At 42.9% G+C, this 15,519-nt stretch overlaps 1 protein-coding gene across 2 annotated transcripts in view; it reads left to right on the forward strand.

Annotated features, from left to right (window-relative positions):
• The window catches only part of LOC126354739 (UDP-glucosyltransferase 2-like), a 47,740-nt gene that overhangs the window by 16,593 nt on the left and 15,628 nt on the right, over nucleotides 1-15,519 (forward strand). For both annotated transcript variants that reach the window (XM_050004612.1, XM_050004611.1), the window contains exon 2: nucleotides 13,576-13,761. In XM_050004612.1, the coding sequence (XP_049860569.1) occupies nucleotides 13,585-13,761 (177 nt within the window). In that variant the 5' untranslated portion in view covers nucleotides 13,576-13,584. The remainder of the gene's footprint in view (nucleotides 1-13,575; nucleotides 13,762-15,519) is intronic.

The following is a 15,519-nucleotide window of genomic DNA, read 5'->3' on the forward strand; positions in this document are numbered from 1 at the left end:
CCGTAGGATCAGTATTGCCTCACGTATATTTCTACGGAATCCAAACTGATCTTTCTCAAGGTCGGATTCTACCAGTTTTTCCATTCTTCTGTAAAGAATTCGCGTTAGTATTTTGCAGCTGTGAATTATTAAACTGATAGTTCGGTAATTTTCGCGTCTGTCAACGCCTGCTTTCTTTGGGATTGGAATTATTATATTCTTGAAGTCTGAGGGTTATTTCGCCTGTCTCACACATCTTGCTCACCAGATGGTAGAGTTTTGACAGGACTGGCTCTACAAACGCTCTCAGTTCTAATGGAATGTTGTCTACTCCCGGGGCCTTGTTTCGACTTAGGTCTTTCAGTGCTCTGTCAAACTCTTCACGCAGTATCGTATCTCCCATTTCATCTTCATCTACCTCCTCTGCTGCCTTGACTACATCATCCCTCAAAGCTACCCATTCTTCTTCTACTGTGTTTCTTTCCCCCATTCCTGTCAATTGTTCCCTTATGCTCTCCCTGAAACTCTGTACAACCTCTGGTTCTTTCAGCTTGTCCAGATCCCATGTCCTTAAATTCCCACCTTTTTGCAGTTTCTTCCGTTTTAAACCTACAGGTCATAACAAACAGATTGTGCTCAGAGTCCACATCTGCCCCTGGAAATGTCTTACAATTTAATACCTGGTTCCTAAATCACTGTCTTACCATTATATAATCTATCTGAAATCTGTCAGTATCTCCAGTGTTCTTCCATGTATACAACCTTCTTTCATGATTCTTGAACCAAATGTTAGCTATGATTAAGTTATGCTCTGTGCAAAGTTCTACCAGGCAGCTTCCTCTTGCATTTCTTAGCCCTAATCCATATTCACCTACTACGTTTCCTTCTCTTCCTTTTCCTATTGTCGAATTCGTCACCCATGATTATTAAATTTTCGTCTCCCTTCACTACCTGAATAATTTTTTATCTCACCATACAGTTCATAAATTTCATCGTCTGCAGAGCTAGTTGGCATATAAACTTGTGCTACTGTAGTAGGCATGGCCTTTGTCTATCTTGGTCACAATAATGCTTTCACTATGCTGTTTGTAGTAGCTTACTCGCACTCCTATTGCCCCTGTTCACACTCCGATAATGTGACGTGGCAGTGCAGAAAACGTGCCAGACCGGCTGAGCGCTACGGCACACGTGCCAGGCCAAGGTCTGCGAGCCGAATTCTTGGCCATTCGTTCATTTTCACAGTTTTAAAATAGTGTATATCAGCGAGAGAAAGTATAGACGAAGGTAGCAAGAAAATTTTGGCAGTCGCTGGCTGTTCGAGCCTTTGTTGAGTGTAGTAATTCTTAACAACTGTTAAATAATGCATGTAACATAGCTGAGGTTAATAGCCAACAATAATGAACACAGTACAAGCAACATTTTATTGGTGGTCACTATAGTGCTGGCTTATGCAACTCATCCGCCCTTCGTTTACGCTTCTTTCAAGAGGTTACACCTTACTGGGGTTATTTGAGAAATTATTAACAGTATTTTGATTTCGTCTTTGCAGCAACAAGAAAATGTGCATATTTTCCGGCATATGCGTTTCGTTTTATTAAGTAAAGCATCATCAGTGGTCCGTAACGAAACTTATTTCCAATCTGGCTTGCTTTCAGCATCTAAAAACAGGTCGTTAGTAAAGATGTTGATGTTACGTACGAAATATTATGTCCGATTTTCACTCACATCTGGAAACGCTGGGTGTGGGTGTGGGTGTGGTTGTGGGTGATATTTCTCTCGTTTGACATTGTTAATTTAGTAACACTTGTCCACATTTGGAGTACTGTCCAGATGTTTCAGCCATCTCTTTGTACTACACATTTTTTACATTGTTGTGTGTTAATTCACACAAACAATGAACTTCAAGGTACAATTGAACAAGTTTTTCGGTGTGGCCTTGGTCCACCCCCTTTCTACACTCTTATCAACTAAAGCTTCCTGTAATCTGAAAACCAGTCTCTCATCAGTGTCGAATTTTGAATATCACATACATTTCTCTTGTTTCCTTTTCAAAATTTGCACCTTCTGTCGGAACAATGCAGTGTTTACGCAATGCCATCTTCCTATCAATCCAATCAAGTTGCAGATCCGACGGTGTCCTGGAACACAGAACTAATCGGGTCAAAAGCTTATGTAAAAGCAGATTCTCGGTATAAACATAAACGTGTAATTTCTCCACTTACAGTATCTTGCTGCAAAGCCACACCAATTCTCATTTCACCAGCTATCGATGACTCTAACAGAATTACGTCATTTTATCGCAAAAGTCTACAGTTACTTGCATTTTGCGGTAGGTAACTAAGTTTGACCTGTTCACCATGCGGAAAAATACTCTTCTCTTTCGGCGCTGTCGTTTGACAAAATCTCGTTTCTATATTTCAAACCGTTCCTGAGGTACAGGTGGTGGTACGAGTATCTCATTCCCGCTTTATTGCTGGCACGCGTGATCTCAAGTGAGTGCGATACATACAAACCAATTTGCTCGATATCAGCGACAGACAGACTCCTCCTCTCAAGTCTAAATAAAAATTCAGTACGTTAGCTAAATTTCATATGCAGCAATGTGTGGTATAATATGCACCGAACGCAAATTAAAGTGACCTCAATTTTTCATTTGCAAACTTTACGAATTTTACCCAGTATGTTTCTTGTATGCAAAGCATCATAATAACTATGATCATTGGCGAAATGATAGGCCCTTAATTATGAAGCTGATATCAAGCTATAACTGTCGAAAAAAACAATTTTTTTACTAATAGTTTCTTTAAAGTCGTTTGAGAAAGATTACGGGGTAGCCAACGTGATCCGACAGTATATAGCCAGCTATACTGCCTTCCCTTCAACATTCCTCTCCCCATGGCAATGCTGGGGCAAGTCATGACTCCTGCCTTTCCCGACAGCCACTGCGAGGATTGTCCAATTGTTGTGGACAAACACTACACAGCCGAGGCCTGAATACTACTGAGCACGTATTCAGGGTATTTCAGAAGTGATAGTCAATAATTCACACATGGAAAGTGCAGGCCAACAGTAACCAAGCTGCTCCAGTAAACATGGGTCCGATACTCAAACGTAGCCGACGTTTCGCACTAATTCGAGTTGGGAACCGCTGTAAACGCATCTGGATCCCGCTTTGTTATGTTGGTATCTCAAGATTTCGGATCGACCATGCGTTTGTTTATGCATGTGCAACTACTTCGCTTTCCCTCTCTGTGCACTGTGCCGTACCGTCCTCGCAATCAGTTATGAATGTGAAGGCGCCTTGTCAGAGGTACACCAGTGAAGAGTACGCTGACATGTACTTAAAGTATGGCAAAGAGAATGGCAGTGCCCTTGAGGCTGCACGATTGTATGAAAAAGCTTTACCTCTTTGTAGGCAGCCAGACAGGCGTGCATTTAGCCAGTTACATCAGCGCCTTAGAGAAACCGGGAGTTTCGCACACCATGTAGGAGAAGATCGACCCAGATGCCTAACACCCGATGTTAAGGAAAGGGTGTTAGGAATTGTATACGAGCGTCCGAGTACTTCAAGGAGGAGAATTGCTACCCAAGAGTGTGTCCTGAGTCATAGCAGTGCGTGGCGGATTTTACATCGGCAGTACTGTACCCATAGCATCTCCAGCGAATGCAAGCCCTCAACAATGCCGACTTCCCTCCTGGAGAGTTTCTGCCAATTGGTGCACCCTGAATCCCCTGTTTGTAAGCAGTACTCCGTTCACGGATGAGGCTGGGTTTCCTCGTGACGGGATTTTTAGCTACCGTAATTGTGACATTTGGCTCGATGTCAATACTAATGCAACACAGTTATCACGATACCAGCAGCGTTATTCGTTGGACGTCTGGGCAGTACTCTTTGGAGACCGCATAACTGGAGCCCACTTCCTACCCCAGAGACTAACCAGACAGCGTAAATGCGGTTTGTGGTACTGTACTTCCAGATGTACATGATGATGTCCCATTGAACCAACGCCTGAACATGTGGTTCATGCAAGGTCTCCTGGTTTAAATCCCACGGATTTCTGCTTGTGGGGTCATGTCAAAAGCCTGGTCTACGCTAGGGAAGTAAACTCTCTTGAGGAATTACGCTTGTGGATTGAAGCAGCCTTCCAGCATTCACAGAATTCTCCAGGTCTGCCTGAGAGGATTCGTAACTCATTTCAGAGACGAATTCAGTGTTGCATTAAGACGCATGGACAACATTTCGAACACTTACTTTAAAATTTAGAGATGTCATGTTTTCCTGGACACATGGACCGCAACAGAAAATGTGTTGTACCTCGCCCAAGGTTGATTTGTGGGCCCATGTTGGAGATTTTTTGCTGCTTTTGGCCTGTACTTCCCATATGTGAATTATTGACGGTCACTTGTGAAACACCCTGAATAGACGCTATAGTTGCTGCGCGCCTCTGCAGGTGAGCACGGGCAGTCTAATGAGCTGTGTCCACCCGTCAACCCCCTCGGATATATGTGGGTAATGCATACGTACAAGCAGGTAACGCGGTGGCGTATTGGCTGCAGCACTAGCGTTTACACTATAACACAGAGTTCAACTGCAGCAGTCGGAGCATAGTTGTCACTTGTGCACTCTAATCTTCCAGTTCTCGTTTAAGAGGGTAATAAATTCCACGTCTTTTAGCTTGCTTCACGTTTTATATTACACTAAACAGGGCGCAGGGCCTACGCTGGTCGAGGAAAGCTTAGTGATTATGCCCCACTCTGGGAGCAACAGTGTCTAGCTCAACACGGAAGGACATTTACCTGGCAGAACGCATGCTGCAGCAAATCTACTAAAACAGACCGCAGATACGCCATGCTTGCTTCTCCTCTTTAGGAGCATTGTTGCACGCTTTGAGACTCTTATCAGAAACGATTGATAGAGGACACTGAAGAAAAATTCAAAGAAAAATAGCTCATTTTCTATTATCACGAAATAGTGGAGGGATGTCACGGATACGATGTGCGATACGGGACTACAAATCTCCCATGTAGACGTGAATAACGGGACTGGGTTGTTTTAACATTTTTCGCTTTACGTTCGCACTACAGAACACGAACTGTTATCAAATGTCTCTGAGCACTATGGGACTTAACATCTATGGTCATCAGTCCCCTAGAACTTAGAACTACATAAACCTAACTAACCTAAGGACATCACACAACACCCAGCCACCACGAGGCAGAGAAAATCCCTGACCCCGCCGGGAATCGAACCCGGGAACCCGGGCGTGGAAAGCGAGAACGCTACCGCACGACCACGAGATGCGAGCGAACTGTTATCAATCGTTCTGATACTGTTATCAATCGATTTGATTCACCGAGCTTCTCATCCTGTTGCTGAACTCGTTGCTGCGAGAGGTGATGGAGAAAGGCAGACTGCGTCCTCTGCATACACCTGGGCCGTGCCGCTGACTGCATCCTCGTATCCACGTGTAGGCGGCGTGACTATGCAGCAGGCGCTAACTGCTCGTCGTGGCGTGTTGGTAGCTGCCAGCCGGCCTGAACACTCCAACACTCGCACCACCTGCTCAAAAAGAAACAAACCTTCCCAGAGGACTACTACTTCTGCCCTTACTACTTCTGCCCTTACTACTTCTGCCCTTACTACTTCTGCCCTTACTACTTCTGCCCTTACTACTTCTGCCCTTACTACTTCTGCCCTTACTACTTCTGCCCTTACTACTTCTGCCCTTACTACTTCTGCCCTTACTACTTCTGCCCTTACTACTTCTGCCCTTACTACTTCTGCCCTTACTACTTCTGCCCTTACTACTTCTGCCCTTACTACTTCTGCCCTTACTACTTCTGCCCTTACTACTTCTGCCCTTACTACTTCTGCCCTTACTACTTCTGCCCTTACTACTTCTGCCCTTACTACTTCTGCCCTTACTACTTCTGCCCTTACTACTTCTGCCCTTACTACTTCTGCCCTTACTACTTCTGCCCTTACTACTTCTGCCCTTACTACTTCTGCCCTTACTACTTCTGCCCTTACTACTTCTGCCCTTACTACTTCTGCCCTTACTACTTCTGCCCTTACTACTTCTGCCCTTACTACTTCTGCCCTTACTACTTCTGCCCTTACTACTTCTGCCCTTACTACTTCTGCCCTTACTACTTCTGCCCTTACTACTTCTGCCCTTACTACTTCTGCCCTTACTACTTCTGCCCTTACTACTTCTGCCCTTACTACTTCTGCCCTTACTACTTCTGCCCTTACTACTTCGACGTTGATCTTGGGTCGTTTTCTCAATCAAGTCTGGTTGCTGGTCCCATGTTCTCTGTCTTCCGGTAGTATAATGATTCGATTCTATTTCTTTCTTGATTTATTCTCTTTTGGGCCCACTATCCGCATCCCGTCTTTCGCTGGACATTTGCACTAGGACCACAGATAGTGTCTCAATCACACAGAATACGGTAGGAGTGCGCACCAGCTTTGGTCCCAATACTACACATATGACAACTCGTTAATAACGAGATGCAATTACACTGTTGGGATTATTCAACAATATTTGTACCCTATCAATCCAAGCAACCTCCCACGACCGTTCTGTATCAATAACGTCTTCGAGGGGTAACAGTGAATTCGTTAACTCTTGGTAGATGTTTCATATTTTTGTATTCCTGGAAGGGAGACGAAAATTTGAGTCATAGGTGACTGGAATTCGATAGTAAGAAAATGGAGAGAAGGAAACGTAGGAGGTGAATATGGATTGGGGGTAAGAAATGAAAGAGGAAGCCGCCTGGTAGAATTTTGCACAAAGCACAGCTTAAACATAGCTAACACTTGGTTCAAGAATCATAAAAGAAGGTTGTATACATGGAAGAACCCTGGAGATACTGACAGATTTCAGATAGATTATATAATGGTAAGACAGAGGTTTAAGTACCAGGTTTTAAATTGTAAGACATTTCCAGGGGCAGATGTGGACTCTGACCACAATCTATTGGTTACGAACTGTAGACTAAAACTGAAGAAACTGCAAAAAGGTGGCAATTTAAGGAGATGGGATCCGAATAAACTAACTAAACCAGAGGTTGTACAGAGTTTCAGGGAGAGCGTAAGGGAACAAATGGCAGGAATGGGGGAAAGAAATACAGTAGAAGAAGAATCGGTGGCTTGGAGGGATGTAGTAGTGAAGGCAGCCGAGGTTAAAGTACGTAAAAAGACGAGGGCTAGTAGAAATCCTTGGGTAACAGAAGAGACACTGAATTAATTGATGAAAGGAGAAAATACAAAAATGCATCAAGTGAAGCAAGCAAAAGGAATACAAACGTCTCAAAAATGGCTAGAGGACAAATGTAAGGATGTAGAGGCTTATCTCACTAGGGGCAATATATACTGCCTACAGGAAAATTAAGTAGACCTTTGGAGAAAAGAGAACCACTTGTATGAACATCAAGAGCTCGGATGGAAACCCAGTTATAAGCAAAGAAGGGAAAGCAGGAAGGTGGAAGGAGTATATAGAGGGCGATGTACTTCAGAACAATATTATGGAAATGGAAAAGGATGTGGATGAAGATGGAATGGGAGATGTGATACTGCGTGAAGAGTTTGACAGAGCACTGAAAGACCCGAGTCGAAACAAGGCCCTGGGAGTAGACAACATTCCAATGGAACTACTGACTGCCTTGGAGAGCCAGTCCTGACAAAACTCTACCGTCTGGTGAGCAAGACGTATGAGACAGGCGCTATACCCTCAGACTCCAAGATGAATATAATAATTCCAATCCCAAAGAAAGCAGGTGTTCACAGATCTGAAAATTACCCAACTATCAGTTCATAACTCACGGCTGCAAAATACTAACACATTCTTTACAGACGAATGGAAAAACTGGTAGAAGCCGACCTTGGGGAAGATCAGTTTGGATTCCGTAGAAATATTGGAACACGTGAGGCAATACTGATCCTACAGCTTATCTTAGAAGCTAGATAAAGGCAAACCTTCGTTTCTAGCATTTGTAGACTTAGAGAAAGCTTTTGACGGTATTGACTGGAATACTCTTTAAAATTCTGAAGGTGACAGGACTAAAATACAGGGAGCGAAAGGCTATTTACAATTTTTATAGAAACCAAATGGCAGTTACAAGAGTCGAGGGACATGAAAGGGAAGCAGTGGTTGGGAAGGGAGTGAGACAGGGTCGTAGCCTATCTCCGATGTTATTCAATCTATATATTGAGCAAGCAGTGAAGAAAATAAAAGAAAAATTCGAAGTAGGTATTAAAAATTATGGAAAAGAAATAAAATCTGTGAGATTCGCCGATGACATTGTAATTCTGTCAGAGACAGCAAAGGACTTGGAAGAGCAGTTGAACGGAATGGATAGTGTCTTGAAGGAAGGTTATAAAATGACACAAGCAAAACGAGGATAATGGAATGTAGTCGAATTAAGTCAGGTGATGCTGAGGGAATTAGACTAGGAAATGAGACACTTGAAGTAGTAAAGGAGTTTTGCTATTTGGGGAGCAAAATAACTGATGGTGGAAGTAGAGCGGATATAAAATGTAGACTGGGAATGGGAAGGAAAGCGTTTCTGAAGAAGAGAAATTTAACATCGAGTATAGATTTAAGTGTCAGGAAGTCGTTTCTGAAAGTAGTTATATGGAGTGTAGCCATGTATGGAAGTGAAACATGGACGATAAATAGATTGGACAAGAAAAGAATAGGAGCTTTCGAAATGTGCTGAAGATTAGATGGGTAGATCACATAACTGATGAGGTGTTGAATAGGATTGGGGAGAAGAGAAGCTTGTGGCATAACTTGATTAGAGGAAGGGATCGATTGGTACGACATGTTCTGAGGCATCAAGGGACCACCAATTTAGTATAGGAGGGCAGCGTGGAGGGGAAAAATCGTAGAAGGAGACCAAGAGATGAATACACCTAGCAGATTCAGAAGTATGTAGGTTTCAGTAGGTACTGGGAGATGAAGAAGCTTGCACAGGATAGAGTAGCATGGAGAGCTGCTTCAAATCAGTCTCACGACTGAAGACTACTACTACTACTACTACTACTACTACTACTACTACTACTAAGATGGCGAACATTGGCATAGTCTGTGACGTACTGTGTCCTCCACTCTTTTTTTCTCCATGGCTAAAGAAAGCAACTATTACAATAATGTCTCTGCTTTAAAGTAAAGTCAGATTATTTAAAGAACACCCTCTGCCGGCAGGGGTGGCCGAGCGGTTCTAGCCGCTACAGTCTGGAACCACACGACCGCTACGGTCGCAGGTTCGAATCCTGTCTCGGGCATGGATGTGTGTGACGTCCTTAGGTTAGTTAGGTTTAAGTAGTTCTAAGTTCTAGGGGACTGATGACATCAGATGTTCAGTCCCATAGTGCTCAGAGGCATTTCTTGAACATCTTCTCTTCATTCTGTCAGTATTTTAGACAAGTGTGGCGTGTTCTTACACTATAACGTCCAGAAAATATTCCTACTTCGCAAAGATCACTCTGTCCATCATAAATTTTCAGTTTTCGTAAGTAGTACTTTATATTTTGTTACAGAAGACGACATATATCGAACCTTCACGTTTACATGCAGTGCTTTTCGCTGAATACTAACGGAGACTGACTTCATTTTACAAATAGAACATTTTTCATTTGAATACTTACAACTCAATTTCATATTTTATTAATAGGCACAGGAAATGGTCACAATAACAACGGCTTCTTCTCCTAGTGTTTGACTGTCGGTTGAGTGACAATGACGTCCAGCTACTTAGCTTGCAGCACCCACGTCAGCAACACTATTACTCTCGTCGCCGCTTACCCATTACCATAAAGCAATCACAAACAAAGCACATGGTATATTGTGTGATGTTCGTTGTGTATTATTCTAGCTATTGTGTCATTTGCTATTTATAGTAGTGTGCTTGAGAGTCAGGACATGCTGATCATTTGTATAAAAAAACACACCTCCTAACAAAGGTTTCACACATTCTCATTTTATTGTGTATTATTAACACGGTATACCGATCACTGCAGCTGTCAAAGATTGGTATATACTCTAAAGATCCAGGCTGCATGTTACAGGTGGAAATAATGTTTGAGTAACTTTATTAAATTACAAGCAGACGGTCCAACGTGCGCGCCCATGTGTTGGGAACCCCAAACCCTACCCAGACCTATACAGGTCAATATAGTCTGAACCATACCTGATCCTAATGTGAGTAGATCCACCACTGAACACCAGCCTGGATGCAGCAGGGATGGATCCACCTCCAAAGTGTTCCCACATGTAGGGCAGGTGAATCCATCTCCAAACTGTACCCAGATGTAGCACAAGTGGATCCCCAACTGAACCATACCCTGGACGTATGGGGTTGTTGTGACACTCACTCACTCACGATCTTGGGCAATGTGTTATGTCTTTATAATTGGATAAAATCTGCTCCTCGAACATTGTTTCTATCTGTGACATACATCTTGCATCTTTAAGAGTAAGAGTGTACAAAGCTTTGACAGCAGCATTTGATCGATATTCTGTGTCAATAATATATGATAAAGTAAGAACGGATGTCGCCTTTGTTAGGTGGTCTGGAGTGAGCTTTCGTAAGATTCAGGAGATGTAGAGCTGTATTATAAATAGCTTAAGATAGCAATCCACCTCCACCACAGTCTATATGTCTTAGTGTATATATGGGGTTCCTTTGGCAGGTAGCACTGTGTGTTTATGGTAGTTTTTCTGTGTAGACATTCAGAGTAAGAGGAAAAGATGCTCTTGTAAGCACTTTGTAGATAAGATGGTTGGGTTGGTATCCGTCTCTCTGTTCAATGCTAAAAACACAAAGTCGTGGCTGGTAGGGTAGTGAATAAGAATGCATATAGTCTTATACAAAAACTTTTTTCAGTTGCATATACATTTACACATAGATTATGGAAAATTCTGGATGCAGATTTGGGATGCAAGATACCTACATTTACTGTAAATACTAATGCTGTGATCAAATGTTGGTCGACTTAATGGAAATGATGGGTTTCAAAGATATTACTACATTAGGTTATACCACATCTGTAGCATCAATTTACAAGTCTCTACTCCCATATGGGTCTGCTTAAAAAAAGATTATTTGTATCAACATGTGGTGGACTGGATGATGGGTTAGCTGTTGTTCCATAGGTCTTAAGAAAAAAGTACCATAAATTGTTGCTGTTCTTACAAATAATGTGGCTCCAAAAGTCTTAAGAAAAAGAATCCATGTATCAAACACTTAAGGCAAGCCTATTGAAGAAATTAGTCCTTTAAGGGTGGTTAATGTTTAAACTGGAAGAGGAGATCCATTTCAGAGAAAGAAAACTGTTTTATTTGATAAAATCAAATGTCACAAAGGAATAGTATAAAGTGCTACTGGAACAAGAATAAACTATTACTAAAGTGCAAGCAGGGCCTACAAATTACTTTACACAGTATGCGGAAAAAAATCTTAATATGAATGGGAGAACAAAAATCTGTATTTACTGGAAGTACTAATGGAGAGTGATCACACTCTGGTGTACTTGTCGAAAATGATGGGGTTTATGAAAGATCTGTTCATAAGCCACCATTCCCATCAGCTGTAGGACATGATTCCTCTTAGGGAGAGAAGGAGTGGGTGGGCAGACCCGATCTGTTGTAACATGTTATAAATCATAGTCTCAGGTGCAGAAAGTGATTCCTCTTGGGAGGGCAAGTGACGTCATGCCACTTCATGAATCCAACGTCTTTTTGATCCTTTGATCGTCAGCCATCTCACTCGTCATATTTGATAGTGACATAATACAGGCAAACATCTATCATTGGCTGTGACATTTCAATGTTATACCATCTTGCCTGATATATTTTCACCTTCAGATATCCGCTAGGATAACTGCCCTTGAATTCTCCTTGGCCTAGAGGAGTGAGATAGCAGGTCATATTCAAGAGGTGTGATTGGGTAAAAAATTATGCTAACTGGCTAATACTTCTAATTCATAAATTGTCCGATTAGGATCAAATTATACTAATCAGGTTATAAATCACCTTGAGCCCTGATAACACAGATGTAGATATGGTGGAAAAATGCACCAGAAAGTGCACAGCTCAATTACTGCCTTATCTCTAAAGATACTGATTACATGTCTAATATTGGAACTCCCATCTACCTCGTTTTCTGTGAACGCCCGTATTATGAAGGCCAATATGCTTCTTCTGAAACAGTACAAATAATTCCATCTGCGCCGGCCTCGGTGGTCTCGCGGTTAAGGCACTTCAGTCTGGAACCGCGTGACTGCTATGGTCGCAGGTTCGAATCCTGCCTCGGGCATGGATGTTTGTGATGTCCTTAGGTTAGTTAGGTTTAAGTAGTTCTAAGTTCTAGGGCACTGATGACCACTGCAGTTAAGTCCCATAGTGCTCAGAGCCATTTGAACCATCTGCCTCAATATGTTTAACAGACACTGACACTTGTATGTAAGACGACACAGGGTGGCATTTCAAACTGCTTCTACTCGTTCATGGCTGTAACCAGGGCAGCCACAATAGTGGACTGATTGGGGGGACACATGGGACATGCTGGATGTCTCTTAAATACCCATGTCTGGCCCTCAAATTGACGCCCATTGGCAATAGCCTCAAGATGTGTGATCAAACCCAGCAGCACCTTGAGCTGTGAGTGAAGTGTCACCAACTCAGCTAGCATCCAGACACAACTACTACTGTCGTCCCTATCCATACCAAAGACGGAACTCTACACTCACTTGTTATTAAAATGTGGGACTGGGTCCATTAAATACACGAATAGGCAATAAAGTTAAGAATTTAAGCTATAAAGCACACAGATAAATCAAAACAAGCTACTTTTGGCGCGGAAACCATTAAAGTTTTTTTCTGCGAGATTTCGGAGACACTTGTCGAAAGTTACTCGTAGAGACACGAGAACGAACAGTTTGTTGGGAGATAGGCAATAGGAACACTTCATTATGAGGCTCATTAAAGTCAAACGGACGTGTAGCCAGACGAATGGGCGGTAGATAGCACAAGTACGTTTATTGCTGGCTTCCAAGAGATAAGAAAATACATAGCCCAAGGAAGTTTCTTGCTGGGTTCCAACAGAAAAGACCATAATATATTGGAAACGGTGTAGACGAAACTGGACCTTAATGCATGGAGAAACCTGGAAGGATCTTATTGTATGTCAAACGGCTGATGGTGGCGAACCTATCAAGTGCTTTTATGTCCTCTTGAGTTCCTATTACATCTAATCAATTAATTTGCTGCGATTTTGCTATACACAAATTTTACATGTTCTGTCTTTCACGTTTCCACAATAAACATTTTTTCAATCTACAATTCTGTCTCTAGTCCCAAGCCGTCGCCTCTCTTTTATACTAGCTGCTCTAACGATCTACTTCTTGCTTAAACAGTGTCGTGTTATCTTGCTGTATGATACGTATATCGTTTTACTGCTTCTACTGCACTTGCAATATGGTGAAGATTATATACTGGGATTTGTTGGATCATTTATAACAACCCCATAAGCTGTCATCACGACGTGATCGTGTGTAACGAGTTCAGTACAGCTATTGTTTGTTGGCAGGTGACCGCCATGGTGACCGGCTTGTTGCTGTTGATGCTGTCGGTGCTGGGAGCCTCGGATGCGGCCAGGATCCTGTCCGTCGTGGCGTTCCCGGCCGTCAGCCACCAGCTACCCCTCAGGATGATAAGTCTGGAGCTGGCCAAGAGGGGCCACCAAGTTACCTTCATCACCACCGACCCGTCCAAGGTACCTTATTTCTCGTCTGTTCAAAGTTGCGAAGGGCAAACATATCGTTAAACTTAAATGGTGGACGCAACACCATTAATAACTTAAAACTAACAGAACAAGTGTAACAGCGGAAAATACGAAAATACGTGATCTGAAGGAACATCTGGAAATAGCCTCCCGCGTCCTGTCAAGCAACTACACTGAAGCGCCAAAGAAACTGGTATAGGCATGCGTATTCAAATGTAGTGATATGTAAGCAGGAAGAATATGGCGCTGAGGTCAGGAACGTCTGTGTGAGACAACAGGTTTCTGACGCAGTTGTTACGTCGGTTACTGCTGCTACAATGGCAGGTTATCAAATTTGAGTTTGTACGTGGTGTTATAGTCGGCGCACGAGCGACAGGGGTACAGCATTTCCGAGATAGCGATGAAGTTGGGGTTTTCCCGTACGACCATCTCACGAATGTACCGTGAATACCAGTAATCCTGTAAAACATAGTCTCGCACATCGGTGCGGCCGGAAAAAGATCCTGCAAGAACAGGGACGACGACGACGACTGAGGAGAAGCGTTCAACGTGACAGAAATGCAACCGTTCCGCACATTACTGCAGGTTCCAGTGCTGGGTCATCAACAGTGTGCGAACCATTCAACGAAACATCGTCGATATCGGCTTTCGGAGCCGAATGCCCACCATGTACCCTTGACAACTGCACGACACAAAGCTTTACGCCTGGCCCAGGGCCTCTCAGCACAGACATTGGACTGTGAACTGGAAACATGTTGCCTGGTCGAACGAGTTCCGTTTCAAATTGCCCGAGTGGCTGGACGGGTACGGGAACAACCTGAAGAATCCATGTCAGAAGAGTTCAGGCTCGTGGAGGCTCTGTTATGGTGTGGGGCGTGTATAGTTAGTAATATGGGACCCTTGACACGTGTGGACTTTGAGATGCGACATGTAGGTAAGCATCCTGTCTGATCACCTGCATCCATTCATGTCCATTGTGCATTCCGACGGACTTGGGCAATTCCAGCAAGACACCCCACACGTCCAGAATTGGCACAGAGTGTCTCCAGGAACACTATTCTAAATTTAAATTCTTCCAATGGCCCCTTAAGTCCCCACACATGAATATTATTTAGCATATGTGGGATGCCTTGCAACGTGCTATCATAAGAGATATCAACCCCCTGATACTCTTACGGATTTATGGGCAGCCCTGCAGGATTCATGGCGTCATTTCCGTCCATCACTACCTCAGACATTAGTCGAGTCGATGCCGCGTCGTGTTGCGGCACTTCTGCATGCTCGCGGGGCCCTACACAATATTAGGCAGGTGTACCAGTTTCTTTGGCTCTTCAGTATATTTTTTGTGGCTTTCGACGACATGCAGAATTATTTTTATAATTTGTTTGGAATTAATGCTGACATTTGTGAAATCAATCAGGTTCTATTTCGATGGCTGTTGTCAATCATTGCATATATTTGATAATTATACAAATCTGAAACATCATACTCGTTTATTTTGTGGCAGACGTTGTTCTTGTGGAACGCAGGTATTTGATGTATCGACATTAATGACGTTTGTCATAGCGTGAGTGTGCACAAACTCATAGTGACAAATAGTAGTTCATCAACGACGTAACGTCTCTTCTTTTGTTTCAGACCTTACGCTGTATTTTTCTGAGTTACCAATTTAATACAGTGGTATTAAGTCAGATGACCTCTTTCACCAATGTATTTGACCGAATACCTCATGACTTTGCTTTAAAAACA

This window comes from Schistocerca gregaria, chromosome 3 (assembly GCF_023897955.1).
Source record: "Schistocerca gregaria isolate iqSchGreg1 chromosome 3, iqSchGreg1.2, whole genome shotgun sequence".
In the NCBI taxonomy this organism is placed as follows: domain Eukaryota; kingdom Metazoa; phylum Arthropoda; class Insecta; order Orthoptera; family Acrididae; genus Schistocerca; species Schistocerca gregaria.